This window comes from Silene latifolia, chromosome X, assembly GCF_048544455.1.
Source record: "Silene latifolia isolate original U9 population chromosome X, ASM4854445v1, whole genome shotgun sequence".
Lineage (NCBI taxonomy): Eukaryota > Viridiplantae > Streptophyta > Magnoliopsida > Caryophyllales > Caryophyllaceae > Silene > Silene latifolia.
In genome coordinates this window covers 256586226-256606328 of record NC_133537.1, presented here as the reverse complement: position 1 = coordinate 256606328, position 20103 = coordinate 256586226, and the positions used below count along the sequence as shown (strand labels likewise).

General features: G+C 38.9%; 1 protein-coding gene across 1 annotated transcript; it reads left to right on the top strand.

Moving 5' to 3' along the window:
* Window positions 1-16355: 16355 nt before the first annotated feature.
* On the top strand, window positions 16356-19173 carry LOC141619974 (protein FAR1-RELATED SEQUENCE 5-like). Its single transcript, XM_074436968.1, has 2 exons — window positions 16356-17468; window positions 18898-19173. Exons 1-2 carry the CDS (start codon window positions 16356-16358, stop codon window positions 19171-19173), a joined length of 1389 nt encoding a protein of 462 aa, XP_074293069.1.
* The last annotated feature ends 930 nt before the right edge of the window (window positions 19174-20103 follow it).

The following is a 20103-nucleotide window of genomic DNA, read 5'->3' as shown; positions in this document are numbered from 1 at the left end:
TCCACAACTCAAATTCTATTAATTCATATCAATATCTTCTCATTCATTCTTATCACTGATCCTCTCCCATCATACTACTCACTCACACTTGTCACCATCAAGTCCCCACAACTAACGGTTACCCTTTAATTAGTTGTATCTCCCTTTCGTATCCCTAGAAAACCAACCATTCACCTCATACTGTTAATTGCCCAAAGAATTATACACTAGGCTCACCTCTTGATAATCCAAATTCCCAAACTCAGTCACTATCTACAAATCCACGTTGCGACATAACTCCATCTAAGTTCACTATATACCCCCCTTCTCCATCCCTCTACAACAACATTTCATTAGATATATATTCTTAACCAACACAATCCTAACCATCTCCCTCTATAAATCCTTACACCTCTCAAGTTGTCACTATTCACATCCTTCCTTTCAATATTTCATTCTCACGTTTCTTTACACTTACATCACTCTTGCCCATACACACTTACTTTTATATTACTCGACACGCGACTATATCACTCACCATATCTCATAAAACATGCTCCTTGCCTCGATTAGCGCATCAATATTCCCTTTCTTTTTCCACTATCCCTCACAACCACATATAACACATGTCCTCCCTATCCAACACATATCCTTCATAAGCCGGCATTCTCCATATCATAGCATCTGGTAACTTACGTATCAAGACCGTCACATATATAAAAGAATGCTTTAAGACCCAACACATACATGTGAACATAACCTAATACTCAAAACATGTGTAAGAACGTAGCTGTCGACTCAAAACAACCGCCCAAAGAGATACTCGGTTGAGTGCATGACGTACTCTACCGAGGACACGACACTCGGTCGAGTAATGAGACTACTCGGCCGAGTTCACGACTCTAGAAGCTAAACAGGATTATCACCAAAATACGCGGCCTAATACGGGTTACTCTGTCGAGCATAAAAAATACTCGGCCGAGTAGGGCCTACTCGGTCGATTATCGGCACAGTTCTCGACAACGTCCAGTTTTCGTAAAATAGTCATATCTCACTCGTTACTTGGTCATTTTGAGCGTGTGACCTATCGTTAGAATTGTAAGAGGACAAGATATCACCCCTAATTGGAATTACAACAATATGATTTCCAGAACTCGACTTATGACAGTTTTAAGACAGCCCTTCCATAATTGGTCTTTATACAAATCAAATTTTCTACACAAAACAACTTGAACATGAGTAAGGGAAACGATAAAAACTCAATACCTCTAGAAACCAGTACATAGGTGAACTTTTATCATACCCATATGTAAATTAAACACAACATTCATATATATAGACACATGACCTTAATCACATGCTACTACCAACAAACCAAACATTAACATCATCATGATCATATACTCATACCCTGCATCATATTACATATACTCCAATCACTTCCATTCAACCCAAAAATATACTTTATCCAACATATACTTAAAGGTAAAAGTACAACACACATTACTTTCTCATTTCATCCAACAATTTCACAAAAATCACAGCTACACTTACAACACACATTACTTTAAACACACAACGATTCCCAAGACACCCCATGTTGACCGGCTAGAAATTATAAGGGCCTCAATGCGACTTCGGGACGTCTCACAAGTCTTTGCGGTAGCTCCAAACAACTCTCCCCGGGTTCATTTTATTTAGACTCCCTATGTTCATTAGGTTCATTAGTTTTAGGTTCCAGAATCGTCGCTCTGATACCACTTTGTGACACCCCCACATACCAAGGTGCCTTACCTGGACCACCCTAACATGAGAGACTGTCACCATCTCGGTTTCCCGAGGCTAATAAATCAAATTTACCATTCCAAAACAATAATTATTAAGGTATAACGAATTAATGTTTACATGTTCCAAAACCAAATCCAAAAACAATGTTCACTAGTACTCAAACAACTGAAACTATAAAGATAAATCTCATGACAGCGGAAGCTAGACTCGAGTGATGACTCCCCATCTCGTCCCCAAAGCTAATAATCATCATCACCTGTCACAATCTGCTCACCATCCCCGAATGGATCACCACAGATTTTAAAAAACAACAACGGGGTCAGTTTACTGCATAATCAAAATAAGACAAGTACGATAAGATAAACAGCTGATCATCATCCACCTCCAACTGCCAATCACATCAAGTAACTGACTACACACTAAAGTGTGTAGCCCTGCCAGTGAGGGACCGCAACCTTGTCCACCTAAGCCTCGCTCATCAATGAGCGTTATTCCTGTTCATTAATGTGCACATCCCCTTCTGTGGCGGGTTCCATAGAGGGCAAAACTAGGGCGTGAAGCCACTCCCGCAAGTGACTCCACTCAACCGAGGACGCACCTCGCGAACATCAACATCAACCATCACAACTCCAACACCCAACTCCAATCCAACAACAGTAGATAATCACAATATCAATCGTACAACAATCACAATACAATCTTAAATCAATTAACAGTAAACCGAGTAGGGAAACCTTACCTTAGCACAAACTCCAATGAGACAATCAGGCAAGCTAGAAAGAGTCCTCTACGAAATCTCCACCTAACAACAATCACATAATTCCAATTACCATATGGCAAAATCCCTTTCCCCCAAATCACAAATTAGGGCAAAACCCTAAAAGAAAAATCAATGGAACTTATGAAATGAAAAGCTTACCGACACAATCGACGCAAGGTAAGATGAACTAGACACATGAACGATCCACGCACTTGAGAGAGATTTGGAGAGGATTAGAGTTACGTTGTATTGATTAGGTTTTGTAAAAATGATTAAGAACTCTAAATCGCGTCTTATATAACTCTAATCCTTTCTAAATCAAACCGCGGAAATCATACCCGTCAGACCGGATACTCGATCGAGTATAGAGTATACTCGGCCGAGTATCCTCTACTCGGTCGAGTATTCCCATACTCGGTCGAGTATTCCTGGGCAGTAAACTATCCAGAAACACACGACATACCTACTCGGCCAGGTAAGCCATATTCGGCCGAGTACCAGACTTAGAAAACCGTGGTATTACAAGTAGTTACATTACATGGTTTGAAAGTCACATTGGAACACGACAATTAAGGAATTTCACGCCATTTGGGGTGATCGAGGTGGTCAAGTGCAAGCCCTTGATTAGGCCTTAGTAATTGGATCAAAACACACTATAATTGCACAATCTAGGGTATCTCAAGTCTATTCTACTAGGTTTGGTGTCCGGCTACGCCCTGACTACCTTTATTTACCATTTAAATTTTATTTTCTATGAAATATGATTCGCAAAATTTGGTTAACACATACATTTACAATTTATATCTTGAAATTATGATGAGATGTAAAATTAATCAACAAATTAATTATGAGACACGTTAACCACTCCCACTGTTAATATTATTACTTTCACTACATTCCTTGTTAATCCTATTACGTTCATTACTTCTTCTGTTACTGTAGTTTCTTTAACTATTCCTGCTTTTTTTACGGTTAACCCGTTAGTTTTGTCAAAATCATATATTTAAATAAATTAATATTTTCCTAAAATCGAATTGTTAGTTAATTTTTCACTCTCTCTCCGCTGTTACTACTGTTACTTTCATTACATGTGTTGTGACTACTATTACTTTCACATCTCCCACCGTCATTATTTTTTCTTTCACTACTCCCGCATTTATTATTGTTAAATTTCACTACTTGCGTTGCTGCTAGTATGACTTTTGATGCGTGTCTTTTATATAAGGTTTTCACCTCATTTTTACACGCATTCTTGTGCTTTTTATGTAGCATCTGGCTACAAATACCCCCGAATATTCTACTTTGGTCCGTTTATTGTAATTTGCAGGAATTGACCGAGGAGGAGCTAAATCGAGCCTTAATTGTCCTAATTGTATGCATTCATGGGAAATGAGGAGCCGGAGCTTAGGAATCTTACACTTGAAGGACGTATGAGCTGAGTTAAGGAAGAAATTCAAGTCCTGATGCGCCTATATAGCTCGATCGAGTGCTTTAGTGCTCGATCGAATGCTTTACACACTCAAGGTTGGTCGATCGACCAACTTAAGGAGTCGATCGAGGATGTTCTGCAAGCAGTGCTCGATCGAGGGATTTTGCTAGCTCGATCGAGTGACTTGGACCTCGATCGAGTAATCTTTCTACTCGATCGAGGGGATTTCGTGTGTTTTTGGTTTGTTTCCGCCTAATCTTTTATGGGCTTTTGTAATCAGTCCATAGATTAGGTTTAAGACAATTTTTCAGTATAAGACTGAAGGGACACTAGGTTACTGGGGATCTCCTTTACGACGTACATTTCATTTGTTACTTTTGTCACTGTTCTTGGGATTCTATTCTCTACCTTGCTACTCGAATTCGGTATTATCAATTTAATTTACTTCTTTATCGTATTTATTGTTTTTAATTCCTTCTCTCTCTTTACCTTTTAATCGTTCAATCAATTAGATTATTCATCATGTTTAGTTTTAATTGTTTGGTTATTGTTATTGTTAATCTGACAATTATGAGTAGCTAATTTCCTATGCTGAGACTATAGGGGACCCATGATTTGAAGGGAGAGTAATCGAATTACTAGATCAATGCCGGTACCGTCTTTGTTGTTTAAATGCTACAAATAACTGTAATTGCCTAATTGAGTCGACGCAATTAGACCCTTATTCTCAGTGGACCTTGACCTGGACCGAAAGGTTGGAAGAGGCAGACTAGTAGCGAACAATAGAGTATTGCAGCGAGGGCGAAAGTTAAACTGTTTACACTTTAGGGTGAATTAAGGACCGAAAGGTGACGTTCGCTACCCTTTAGACCGTCTTCGCGTTGACTGGGACCTAGATTACTCGACCAGATGATTATGGCGAACCGCTTGTCTCAGCTATTCTCTTTTATCTGTTAACTCCTCCTTTTATTTCTCTTTCCCTTACTCTGTTAGTTTAGAAATCACAATTTATAAACCCCCAAAATTGGTTACTTAGACGAGCCTAGTTTTAGCAGTCAATTTCCTACCTCTCTGTGGATTCGACCCGACTTCCCTAGCTATATTAGTTAGTTGGCTAGTTGGTTATTTTTGACAATATGCGACGACGTGTCAAATTTTGGCGCCGATTCTTGGGGGGAGGTGGCGCAATTTTTGTTGCTTTAATTAAGTTTGTATTTTGTCTTGAGGAATTTATTCCTTGAGACTATCTCATTTTCTGCAAAGTTTTGACCAGTTTTGCAGATAAGCCGTTGTTTTGGAAGTTGTTTGCCAAAATGCCTACGATTCTGAGAGCATACAGAGCCATGTGGAAGATGTGGTGAAGAAGGGCACGATCTTTATGAATGTACGTCAAGTATAGAGCGCGCCCTTGCATATAAGAAGTTCAAGCAGGGAGTTCCTTTCTCCCAGCTATATGACGAGATAAAAAGCGTTTCTACCCCTTCTACACCCGTACCACAACCGGTCTCTCCTTCTTCAAGAGAAGCAATTGCCGAATTGAAATCCATCATGTTGAGTAGGTCACAGCAATCCGATGCTGTTATATCGGAGTTGAAAGAACAAGTCGCGCAGTTAACACTCGCGAAAGACCAAACCAAGACCCCTCCAATTTGCGATCCTGTCAGTGCCATGAATTCTCAAAATGACCTTATTCATGGAGAGGATGAGGTTTTGGCAGCTGATGATGACTCAGATGATGATCTAGACGAGTTCTTGCAGGAAATACTTGCTGCGTGTGCAGTGACCACTCGATCGAGCAACTCATCTACTCGATCGAGCGGTTCTAATCATCCAGTCACTCGATCGAGTGACAATGGCGGTCGATCGAGAAGTAGAACTCCAGGTTGGTCGATCGAGTAACTATCTTTGAGGAAAACGTTCGATCGAGTGTCAAGACCGTGGTCGATCGAATGAAATTGAAGAAGAAACGGTCGATCGACCAAAAAGTGTTCGACCCATCTTTGTAAGTGGCGGGAATCCTAATTTATTATCTAATACCGCCACCGTGCCATCTTCCCTCTTGTGGAGACGCACGAATTGATAAGGGTAAAGGAAAGGTTGCGGGACCACTCATCGCTACCAGGGTGCCCTTCCCGAGCCGTCAAGGACGCAAGGATCGAGCAACAAGATGGTAAGTTCGTGGACATCGTGAAGAACCTTCGAATAATCGTCCCTTTTTCGAACTTGTTACTCAAGTACCCACTTACGCCAAGTTTATGAAGGATATCGTGACGCGTAAGAGAAATTTGAGCGAATTTGAGACGATTTCATTTATGGAAGAGTCTAGTAACCTGCTGTTAAATAAGGCCCCTCCAAAAATGAAAGACCCGGGCAGCTTTTCTATTACCTGTGTCATAGGTAATATGGTTATTGATAAGGCTCTCTGTGATTTAGGTGCCGATGTCGGTGTCATGCCCTTCCTGTCTGCAAGAAATTGAAGATGAGTCACTTCAAGGTGACTAACATCACCCTACGATGGTGATAGATCTGTTAGGAAACCTTTAGGTGTCTTGGAGGATGTGCTGTGAAAATAGGCAAGCTATACATCCCAAGAGATTTCATTGTTTTGGATATAGGAGGACACCGGACCCAAATTATTTTAGGAAGACCGTTCCTTTGTGCAGTACAAACGGGCCGTTATTGATGTTAGACAAGGGCGTCGACTCTTGCGGTAGGGGATGCCGCTATCACATTTAGTTTGCCCAAGATTTTTAGCCCACCCAATGATAGAGGACACTTGCTATTCGGTCGATATCATTGATGAGTCTATTTATGACTTCTGGTCGGGTTCTTTTATAAAGGACCCACTGGAAGCTCTCATGCTTTTTGATGAGTGTGCAGATAACCCAGAGGACGATAACGCTGCGTTGGATTGGCTTGTTGATGATTTAGATGAGCATGAGGGAGAGCAGGTGGAACAAATGATCAGCACTCTTTGCTCCATTGAGGTAAAGGTACCGGAACGTAAGCCTCTCCCATCTCATCTTAAATATGCCTTTCTAGACGATACAGAGCGATATCCGTCATCGTTAGTGCCAAGCTTAGTGATGATCAGCTGACTTCTTTGTTAGCTGTACTTAAGAAAAACAGGAAAGCAATGGGCTATTCACTGGATGATATCACGGGTATTAGTCCCGATATTTGTATGCACAGGATAGAGCTGGAGGAGGATCACAAACCTTGTAGACAAGGTCAGCGCAGGCTGAACCAGAAGATGCAGGATGTTGTGATGGCTGAGGTAATGAAGCTGCTGGATGCAGGTATTATCTATTCGGTAGGTAATTCTAGATGGGTAAGCCCAGTACAGGTAGTCCCAAAGAAAGGAGGGACAACTGTAGTTAAGAATGAGAAAAATGAATTAATACCTACCCGAGTAGTGACTGGTTGGCGGATGTGCATAGACTACAGACAGCTGAATGCCGCCACTAAGAAAGATCACTTTCCCCTTCCTTTTATTGATCAAATGGTAGAAAGGTTAGCTTCTCATAAATTTTTCTGCTATTTAGACGGGTATTCAGGGTTCTTTCAGATTCCTATCCACCCAGACGATCAGGCCAAGACTACTTTTACCTGTCCTAAGGGCGTTTTTGCGTATCGCAGAATGCCTTTTGGTTTATGCAATGCTCCTGCCACCTTCCAAAGGTGTATGATGGGGATATTTTCAGAGTATATTGAGTCTATCATGGAAGTTTTTATGGACGATTTTAGTGTTTATGGAAGTGATTTTTCTAACTGTCTGTCTAACCTTGAGAAAGTGTTGCAGCGCTGTATTGAGGTTAACCTTGTCTTTGAATCGGGAGAAGTGCCACTTTATGGTCAACGAGGGAGTTGTCTTAGGGCACTTGGTTTCTGATAGGGGAATAGAAGTTGACAAAGCAAAGGTGGAAGTGATTCAGCAATTACCACCTCCTGTTAATGTTAAGGGGGTGAGGAGTTTCCTTGGTCACGCTGGCTTTTATCGCCGGTTTATCAAGGATTTCTCCAAAATTGCTAAACCACTTACACAGCTGTTGCTTAAAGATGCCCCTTTTGTGTTTACTGACGCTTGTCTTTCTCGCTTTTAACAGTTAAAGCGGGCCTTAGTCTCTGCGCCGATCATACAGCCTCCCAACTGGGACTTGCCGTTCGAGATCATGTGCGACGCGAGTGACTACGCACTAGGAGCGGTGCTAGGCCAGAGGAAAGACAAAGCCTTGAATGCTATTTATTATGCGAGCCGAACTCTGGATGAGGCTCAAGTGAAGTACACTACCATCGAGAAGGAGTCATTAGGTGTAGTTTATGACTTAGAGAAGTTTCGTACTTATTTAGTCGGGTCAGAAGTCACTGTTTTTACTGACCATGCAGCTTTGAGGCATCTCCTTGCTAAGAAGGAGGCCAAACCGCGGTTACTGAGATGGATACTCCTCCTTCAGGAGTTTGACCTGCAGATTAAGGATAAGAAAGGAGCCGAGAACGTTGTGGCGATCACTTGTCGCGCCTGATGCGACAAGAAGGGGAAGATTCTCTCCCTATTGATGATTCTTTCCCGACGATTCTTTAATTGCCGTTATATCGTCTATTGTTGACCAGGAACCTTAGTATGCGATATAGCTAACCGTTGTCGGTGGCAAGCACCGCCGACCTTTCTCATCGACCCAAAGAAGCGTTTTACGTATAACGCTAAGCGATATTCGGGATGACCCTTACTTGTTTAAGGAATGTGCAGACGGTCTCTACAGACGGTGTATTCCGCAGTGGGAGACCAAAATAGTCCCGGAAGGCTGTCACTCCTCTTCATATGGTGGTCACCACGGTCCATCGCGCACCGTGGCTAAGGTACTTCGATCCGGTTTTTACTGGCCTTCTTTGTTTGCTGACGCCAAGTCTTTTGTTTCAGCTTGTGATGCATGCCAACGATCAGGGAATATTTCGAAGAGACACGAGATGCCACAAAACGGCATCCTAGAGGTTGAGGTTTTCGATGTCTGGGGCATTGATTTCCAAGGACCGTTCCCATCCAAAGAAAGGTAACAGTACATTTTAGTAGTCAGACTATGTGTCAAAATGGGTTGAGGCAATTGCTTCACCTCATTGTGATGGTAAGACCGTGATAAAGATGTTCAAAAAGATCATATTCCCCCGTTTTGGTGTCCCTAGGGTCGTCATTAGTGACGGGGGGATGCATTTTAAGGAAAAGAAACTCACTTCCATACTGTCTAGAGTTGGTGTTCAACACCGGCGTGGTTTGGGGTATCATCCCCAAACTAGTGGTCGGTAGAGGTCTCTAATCGTGAGTGAAAGAGATCTTGTCTAAGGTAGTTTCTAAATCACGGAAAGATCGAGTCTTAAGCTAGATGACACGTTATGGGCTTATAGAACTGCCTTTAAGACACCGATTGGTGCATCACCTTATAGGTTAGTTTATGGGAAATCGTGTCACTTACCTCGCTTGAGCCGGAATGCAGGCCTGGTGGGCAATTCGTGAGCTTAATTATGATCCTAAACTGTGTGGTCAGAATCGTCTTTTGCAGCTAGATGAATTGGAAGAGTTTAGGCTTAATGCCTATGACAGCTCGCGCATTTACAAGGAAAAGACGAAGAGATGGCATGACAAGAGAATCTTACCTCGGGAGTTTCATGTGGGGCGAAAGGTGTTCTTGCTTCAATGCCCGTTTGAGACTATTTCCTGGCAAGTCAAGTCCGGTGGAGTGGTCCATACACGGTGACAGGTGTCACCAAATTTGGATCCGTGGAGCTTGAAGATTCCGAGGGCCACAGATTTAAGGTGAATGGCCAATATATGAAGCATTACTATGAGGCGAGTGAAGCGGACAACCGCGTTGAAGTCCTGCGCCGATGAGCTCGACGCGCGCTTACTTGATACCGAAAGGTCGTGCGGGACCTCTTAAACCAGCTCTCTCCGGAGGCAAAATTTCCGACAGTTTTGTTTGTACTTTTGTTGAACTATTTGTTTTTCTTTAGCTTTACGTTAAACATTAGACGCTGCTTTATGAACAATTTTTGTGCCTTCCTTGCTTTTATGCGTCCTTTGCAGGTTAGTGTACTCGATCGAAGGGTTTTAGTGTTCGATCGAGCACTTTCTGATGCGGCTGCTACTCGATCGAGGGATGATGTCCTCGATCGACCAGATCCCTACCCGTGCTTACTCGATCGAGTGGTTTGTCACTCGATCGAGCCCTTCCAATACAATGGTTCATTCGATCGAGCTGTTCCAGGCGCTCGATCGAGCAGTTATGATCTCCAGCTGCTGTTGGGTTACGTCTACAAAGCCACTCTTTGACTTTCTTTGACCTCCCATGTTCATGGTCGGTTTGGGGAGGTCCCGCTATATGACGTTTTGTAAGTTTTCCGACTCCAATCTTCCTTTTCTTTTCAGTTGCATTTCTTTCCCTATTTTTGGTACAATGAGGGCATTGTACGGTTTGGTTTGGGGAGGTATGCATCCATATCTGTGTCTGCATGTTTCTTACATTTTTGCTTGCACGTTTATTTATTTCCGCATGCATTGTTGTTTTAATTAATTCAAAAATTCATATAAAAATCATAAAAAATTCAAAAAAATTTTTCAAAATTTTCATGTTTAAATTGAGTCGGAACGTTTGAACATTGATGCTACTTTGAATCCTTACTTGAGCCTGGCATATTCTTGACATTTAGCTGGCATGTTTATGTGCATAATCTACGAGTTTTTGTTCCTCTTTTATCTGAACGAATAGACTTGATTCTTTATGTCGGCAAGCTACAATACATTCTGAGGTTAGAGCTTATTAAACTGGTGACATTCATGACCGGTTTCATTTAGGATGTGAGTAGTACTCTCTTTAAGACATGTAACATCAATTTGCATAAGCATGAGTCCAGTCTTCTTAATACCTGTATGCATTCGGTCTGTGGATGGTGACACGTGTTAGGTGAGGCAGTTCCCCTTATTTCATTCTACCCATGAGCCTCACATAGCCAAATTGCCTTTTTGTCCTATCAACTACTTTCTATAATATTTCCTACCCTAGCTGAGCTAGTAACGAGTAGTTCTTGGAATGTGTATTGCAAAATGGTTATTTCATCTGATTTCAGAAGATGGTGGAAAGATTGAAAGGGAAAGAAAGAAAAAAAATGTTGAAATGAAAAAAAAAGAGTGCGAGAAAGAAAAGAAAAAGAAAGAAAGCGAAAAAAAAAGACAGAAAAATTCAAAATGAAAAAAAAAGAATGAGAATTGCGCAACGTTCCACACTCCCATGCCTTATTTATATCTTATGGGGAGTTGACGACTTTTGGTGTTTTGTGAGTTTAGTGCATAAATTTTGCACCGTTTCATCTAGCTGTTATGAGTATGAAGTTGGGATGCAGTTTATATTTGGATCCGTTGTTGCTAGCCTAGCTATTAACCCCACATGTCCAAATTCGTTTTAGCCCCTTCTTACCCATTATCTCACTAACCCAAATGTAAGTCCTCGGCACGTGTCTTGGTCATTAGTGTGGTTGGAATGCATATGTACGGTTGTAGAGACTTTATTCATGTTAACTGCATGCATGTTCTTATAGGTCGAGTTAGGTGAGTGTCTGATTCTTCCCTATCTTTCACATATATACTCACCTTGTACCTGATTTTGAGTGATGAGCGACCCGTGAGAGTCTGACATCTTTGAGTCTTGCAAGGTCGACGGTTCAGTAAGCTTGAAACATTAATTTAACTCGTTTGCACTTTTCGGTTGCCACCTTGTCATTTTGTTGCATTAAATTGGTTCCGGTGGATGATTTGTAGCTGATGTGTTGGTCCCGTTCTTTTGTTCACCCTTAGTTGCATTCATATTTGCTTGGGGACAAGCAAAGGTTTGGTTTGGGGAGATTTGATGCGTGTCTTTTATATAAGGTTTTCACCTCATTTTTACACGCATTCTTGTGCTTTTTATGTAGCATCTGGCTACAAATACCCCCGAATATTCTACTTTGGTCCGTTTATTGTAATTTGCAGGAATTGACCGAGGAGGAGCTAAATCGAGCCTTAATTGTCCTAATTGTATGCATTCATGGGAAATGAGGAGCCGGAGCTTAGGAATCTTACACTTGGAGGACGTATGAGCTGAGTTAAGGAAGAAATTCAAGTCCTGATGCGCCTATATAGCTCGATCGAGTGCTTTAGTGCTCGATCGAATGCTTTACACACTCAAGGTTGGTCGATCGACCAACTTAAGGAGTCGATCGAGGATGTTCTCAGCGGTGCTCGATCGAGGGATTTTGCTAGCTCGATCGAGTGACTTGGACCTCGATCGAGTAATCTTTCTACTCGATCGAGGGGATTTCGTGTGTTTTTGGTTTGTTTCCGCCTAATCTTTTATGGGCTTTTGTAATCAGTCCATAGATTAGGTTTAAGACAATTTTTCAGTATAAGACTGAAGGGACACTAGGTTACTGGGGATCTCCTTTACGACGTACATTTCATTTGTTACTTTTGTCACTGTTCTTGGGATTCTATTCTCTACCTTGCTACTCGAATTCGGTATTATCAATTTAATTTACTTCTTTATCGTATTTATTGTTTTTAATTCCTTCTCTCTCTTTACCTTTTAATCGTTCAATCAATTAGATTATTCATCATGTTTAGTTTTAATTGTTTGGTTATTGTTATTGTTAATCTGACAATTATGAGTAGCTAATTTCCTATGCTGAGACTATAGGGGACCCATGATTTGAAGGGAGAGTAATCGAATTACTAGATCAATGCCGGTACCGTCTTTGTTGTTTAAATGCTACAAATAACTGTAATTGCCTAATTGAGTCGACGCAATTAGACCCTTATTCTTGGTGGACCTTGACCTGGACCGAAAGGTTGGAAGAGGCAGACTAGTAGCAAACAATAGAGTATTGCAACGAGGGCGAAAGTTAAACTGTTTACACTTTAGGGTGAATTAAGGACCGAAAGGTGACGTTCGCTACCCTTTAGACCGTACTGCGTTGACCTGGGACCTAGATTACTCGACCAGATGATTATGGCGAACCGCTTGTCTCAGCTATTCTCTTTTATCTGTTAACTCCTCCTTTTATTTCTCTTTCCCTTACTCTGTTAGTTTAGAAATCACAATTTATAAACCCCCAAAATTGGTTACTTAGACGAGCCTAGTTTTAGCAGTCAATTTCCTACCTCTCTGTGGATTCGACCCGACTTCCCTAGCTATATTAGTTAGTTGGCCAGTTGGTTATTTTTGACAGGTACGCGACAGACGTGTCAACTTTCACTACTCCCGTTACTATTATTGTTGGTTTTACTACTCACATGGGTGGTTACTATTATATTAGTTGATTATCTAGTTGTATTAGAGCTATATATTTAATAAATCTGAAATATTAGATTAGAATATTATTTAAGAGCAATCATCATTATTTACTTATTAAATTACAAGTCTAATGAAATCTAGATTGATTTATTTACCTTTTAATAGTTTCCAAAATATAACATACTTATATTATTTTTGTATATATTTAATAAATCTGAAATATTAGATTAGAATATTATTTAAGAGCAATCATCATTATTTACTAATTAAATTACAAGTCTAATGAAATCTAGATTGATTTATTTACCTTTTAATTGTTTCCAAAAATATAACATACTTATATTATTTTTGTGTATGTTAAATAATTAACATCTTTATACTAATTAATACCATAAGTGGGGCATGTTTATATTAAGGAAACTCACCATATTTTGGTGTTCTCTAAATTTATACTTAAACCAAAACTATATAATATTTACATCGAAGTCCCTTGTTTAAGTACATCGCACAACGCTATGATTAAAAACTATATAGTATAATTAATTTGTATAAATTTATTTAGTTACATTGAAATCCCTTTGTTTCTAGAATATATATATATATATATATATATATATATGTATATATATATATATATGTATATATATATATATATATATATGTATATATATATATATATATATATATATATGTATATATATATATATATGTATATATATATATATATAGAGGCGGGATTTCGTGAGTTGGGGTCTTATGGTGAGTTGTGAGTTGGGGAAATCAAGGGCTGAGATTAAAAGAAATCAAGGGCTGAGATTAAATGATAAATTAGAAAAAAAAAGGAAAAATCGAAAAATACAAAAGCAGCTGAAACATAAAACAGAAACTTCATTCAAACGATATTCTTTCTCTCTCTCTCTCTACATCTCTCTACAAATCAAAAACAGAGAAACTCAAAAATCAGAACGCCGACTATAGCAATCTCATAAAAAACCTAATAAGATTACACAAAATCCTTGATTTTTAGCTGCAATCGAATTACCGGTAATGTAAATTCGTTGATTTTTAGTGTATTCAATCGTATTTTCGGAATTAATGTAAAATTCGTGAAATTCGTTGATTTTAATTGAATTGAATACTTGATTTTACTGTTTTCAGGTATAAAAAGATGGACAACGAGATTAATAACAATGTTAGCGAAGAAATCAACTCGATAGTAAATATGGAAACATGTAATACTGCTATTGATTCTTATCTCTTTATCAGCCGTTGTTTATAAATCAATTATTGATTTCTATGTGTTTCTCAATTTATTATTATTCGATATTATTATCTTTGTATGTCGGCTTGTATTAGGGTAGAAAAAGAGAACTGTTATTCGATATTAATGTACTATTATTGTAACAAAGATCAAAGAACATGATTATATTATTCGAATCATTATTGTGATATTATTGTAATATTATTGTGCTATTATTGTGCAGTAGCATGAAAATATATGCCTTGCAAAAGAGTAACATAATAAATACAGTATTATCTGTATGTAATAAAGTAGAATCATAGTACTGTTATTCTGATATTACTGTACTATTATTGTAAAATTAGAGAAACATGATGATATTATTGTAATGTTATTCTGATATTATGGTACTATTGTTGTGATATTATTGTGCAGTAGCGTGAAAATATACGGCTGATAAGAGAGTAGCATAAGATAAACACATTTAGTGTTATTGTGATGTTATTGATTGTCGTCTGTTTCTCACCGTTTATCATCTTGTTATTGTCACATTACTTTGCAATTTTGATCTCTCCCCATGCTACTCAATTATTGTGATGTTATTGTGATTTTGTTGTCCACTGACCGTACTCATTATAATAATTTCTTGTCCCCAGATCTTTCTCTGTCTCTATTGTTGAAGACAATGCGGTCTTAACTATTCGTGATTCTTCTAATAATAATATATTCACCACCCAACCTGTTCGATTTAAGAAAACGATGAGTTTGTTCCAACTCTTCATTACAAAGAAGACACCCGGGGTACCGAGCGATGGTAAGGACTGTTGAGAGTGATTTTACGCCTAAACGTGGCATGTTCTTTCTTACCTTGGACGATGCAGTACAGTTCTACAACATATATGCATTGGCTTGCGGATTTGATGTGAGAAGGTAGACAAATGCGCAATATAAGGGGGCGTCGTCAAAATCACCGTCCAATGCATGAGGGGTATAGGGATATGAAAAGAAAACTGCGACTTGAAGCAACAAAACACGAAGCTGGTAATTTGAGTACAATAGAGAACAAAGAGCAACGAATTAGACAACCAAAGAAGCATGCTCTGACAAGGTGTGGCTGCAAGGCGCACATGAGGTTGAGAACCTGTGAAAAAACAGACGACAGACCGGCTGGGTATATTGTGGATGTCTTTGTAGACGTTACTCTGTCAAAAACAGAGAGTTCCAAAAGCTCTCAAGGGACGTCAATGACTACATTAAGAGGACCATTATTGATCATACTAAGCTCAACATAGGTCCAACATTGAGCTTCAGAATTCTCAAGGAATACTCAAATGGTTATCAGAATATCGGTGCCTCTTTGCTAGACTTCAAAAACTTCAAACGAAATATCAAGTGTTACATTGGGGATAAGGATGCTAGTATGTTCATTGGGCATTTCAAAATGCTGGCTGAAACAAAGGGGTTCTATTTTGCTTATGATCAGGATGAGAACAAATGCTTGACGAAGGTTATTTGGGCTGATAAGGAAGGGATAAACAACTACAAGTTATATGGAGACACGATCTCGTTTGACTCTACTTATGGGACAAACAAATATTTCATGGTGTTTACTCCCTTCACCGGAGTAGACCACAACAAGAAGACCGTGACTTTTGCAGCTGGGTTACTTGACTTCAAGAGTCAGCATTCATTTGAGTGGATTTTTATAAAAATTCCTCGAAGCAATGGGGCAAAGAAAGAACCTCAATGTGTAATTACTGCACATGCCCTGGAATTAAAAAGGCCTGCCCAAATGTCTTCAAGCATTCTGTGCACAAGTACTGCATGTGACATATCATGCAGAAAATGCCTGAGAAAGTGGGAAGGGCAATCTGCAATGATACGGAATTTATGACCGACATAAATGCCGTTGTTTGGGATGTCGACCTCGAACCAGACGAATTTGAAAAGATCTGGAAAACTGTTATTGAAGCACATGGTATGCAAAGCAACCGGTGGTTGAAGTATGTCTTTGCAATCAGACAAAAGTGGATACCGGCATACTTTCGGGATCTGCCTCTAGGTTGTTTGTTGCGAACAACCCAGAGATCCGAAAGTTCAAACAGCTATTTCAAGCGGTTTGAAAGCCACTTTGGAACCCTTGTCGAGTTCTGGATGAGGTACAATTCCGCAATAGAACAGCAAAGGCATACACAAAGGAGGATAGATAATGCCAATGAGCATAGTATGCTCGAGAAAGTAGGGCCGATGAGGGTAGAGATGCATGCCTCACTTGTCTACACACATCCTATCTTTGCGGACTTTCAGAATGAAGTCAAACATGCGATATGCAGCATAGGGGTCGGGGGTTTGACAACAGTAGGGGCAGTGGAGTACCATGACGTTCGTGATGGACTGAAGCACAGAAGCTTCCGAGTTGAATTTAACACCAAAACTAACGAGAGCAAATGTGCATGTAAGCTGTTTGAGAGGCATGACATTGTCTGTCGGCATATACTGTGGGTGTGGAATGGTAGGCAGGTGCACAGGATACCTGAGCCTTATGTCCTTGCTCGATGGACAAAGAAATCCTACATGCCAATTGTCCGAGATGAAAATGGAAAGGTGATAGAAGACATTGATGAAGCTGACATCAAGAAAGCTGAGATGTCAAAGGTTTGGTCTGAGATTTATGCAACTGTCGGGGTGATGGACAATTATGCTACGGTTAAACAGATGAAGCAACTGCAGAAAACCCTGACACAGTTCAGGGAGAACATCACAGGACCAATTGAACCGAAAACTAAAAACCAGGAAATCGAGGCTCTTCTCGGCATCACAGCTTCAAATGATATTGACCTTCGACCGCCAAACAAGGCCAAGAATAAGGGCAATGGTAAAAGATTAAGGTCGTCAAAAGAAAAGGCCAAGAGCAAGCCACAAAAGAGGAAGCGAAGATGCGGTAACTGCAAGAATTGGGTGAACCACAACAGTAGAACTTGTAACCTTCCATTTGCTGAAAGTCCCCCTTCTGATGACGATGATGAAGAAGAATCAGAAACTGAAGAGGTATGAATCTGAACTATTACTCTCCTATTATTCTAATGTTATCCTCTTATTCTACTTTTATTCCCCTATTATTCCGGTGTTACTCGCTATTCTCTAACAACTTTGTTGCGTTATTCTACTGCTATTCTGCTATTAATGTGTTGTTATTTTTGAATAGAAAATGGATATTTTTTGTGGAAATGGATAGTGTCTGCAATAACAGCACAATAGCTGCTAAATTTGCTCTAATTGTTATTCTACTGCTATTCTGCTATTAATGTACCTGCTAAATACTAAGCAAACATTGCAGGAATATGAATCAGATGCATGAACTAACAAAGACAAAAGAGACGCAAAAGACAGCGGCTACGATGAAGACCTCGCCTAAAAATGTCAAAGACTTTTACTATTTGTCATTGTTTGAATTACATTTTAACCTAAAAATGTTTCTTCTAGATAATAAAGTGAGACCTACATTATATGAGAAGTAATACTAGTTAATTTAATTTTTTTGTTAATATTATCTGACTGTTTTTTCACAAACCACCCACAAAAATAAAACTGCAATTACACACTACAATAATAGTTGAATAATAACAGATTAGTAATATTTATAAAAAGCGCCCACTTTTCAGTTTTTATTAAAAACAGTTACCTAACCTAATCTAATATAATTACAGGAAAACTGTTTGTATTCCCCAAGCCCCTATAAATACTGCTATTGCGTGTTAAAAAAAAAACACACACACACACTAAATAAGTACAGAAAAACTGTTTGTATTCCAGGAAAAACTCTGCATCTCCTCTGCAAAAGGTAATTTCTTATCTTTTTTTTTTTTGGTAGACAGGTAATTTCTTATCTTTCTATACTTTATTACAGAAAAACTATTTCTATTCCCCAAGCCCCTATAAATACTGCTATTTCGAGTAAAAAAACAAACACACACACTGAAAAAGTCCATTCCAAAAAAAAACTTTATCTCCTCTGCAAAAAGGTAATTTCTTATCTTTCTATTCTTTATTTTTCTTTGATGTTTATTTTTCTTATCTGTCAACACTATACTCGATGCTGCAGAAAAGGTAATTCTCTTTCTTCTGCTTTGGTTTGCTTTTAATTTGGTTGAAATATTTTAAACATCTTTTTATAATGCAAAAAGTTTCATACTTCCAATGCTGCAGGATGAGTGACGTAACTGACGATAACCGAAGGTCCCCGACAAGGGAGGAAATCGATGAAGCGAAACGGACGATAGAGTCCCTCACGATAGAGTTGATCGACACAAGGACAAATTTAGAGGCAACAGAAAACCGTGAAGAGGCCTTAATAAGAGAGGTCGACAATGTTAAGGCACAATTGAAGGTTGCTGAACTTCAAAATGAACGTATGCGTAGACAGTTGAAGGAAAAGAAAAATAGGAACTACACAGAAGCCGACATGGACAATCAATTCATTGCTGGAGTGAATGCTCTGAGGAAGTATTACACTGAAGTCGATATTTCAATCTCTGGCGATTGGACACCAGTTCTGAAAGCCATGGAACTTATGGAAGCATACAAAAACCCTTTTCAGGATGAGTCGGTGGAAGTTGAGAGCACTGTCCAAGGACCGGCGCGCATGCGTCAGAGAATAGAATAAAGATATAAAAATCTAACGATGATGGTCCATGGCTGCTGCTTTAAAATATGTTTAAAATATTTATTGCTTTAAAAAAATGGCTTTAATATTTTAGATCGTTAATGTTTATTATGTAATTACTATCTTTAACTACTATTTACTACTATGTTTAAGTAATATTGGAATAACGAAGTCTTTGCCGAATAATAGTGCAATAACAAAGATAATAATCGCTAATTATGCGAGAATAAATACTTAATAACAACGAGAATAATGCTAGAATAACGATGGAATAAAAAGCGGTCTAAACCACTTTGCTTTTACACTTGACTAAATTTACACTTGGATAAAAATGAATAGTTTTAACAAAATAATCTTTGGACTAACAAAGGGAATAACAGTTAAATAAACTAGTCCTTTTGTGGAATAATACTGCAATAACAATGAGAATACACTACTTGTTATGCGGAATAATAGTGCAATAACAATGAGAATAACGGTGCAATAAGAATAGAATCACATTGAGAAAAAACACCATTGACAGTTGAATAGAAAATGCATATTCTTCGTAGAAATTGGATAGTGTTTGTAAACCTTTATTAAACTAGTGGAATAACGGAATAAGTGTAGACTAATAGTACAATAACAACAGTAGTCCGCTTATTATGCGGAGTAATACTGCAATAATGATGAGAATAATGGTAGAATAACACTGAAAAAACGCAACGCATCTAAACCATTGCTTTTACACTTGACTTAATTTACACTTGAATAGAAATGGATAGTGTTTGTAGAAAACAAAGGTAATAAGAAAGCTTAATTAGACTAAAATAACTGTAAACTAATTGTGCAATAACAAAGACAAACAACCGCTCATTATCTTTGAATAATACCGCAATAACAATGAGAATAACAAAGTGGGATTAGAGTAAAAATTGATGGTGTTTGAAA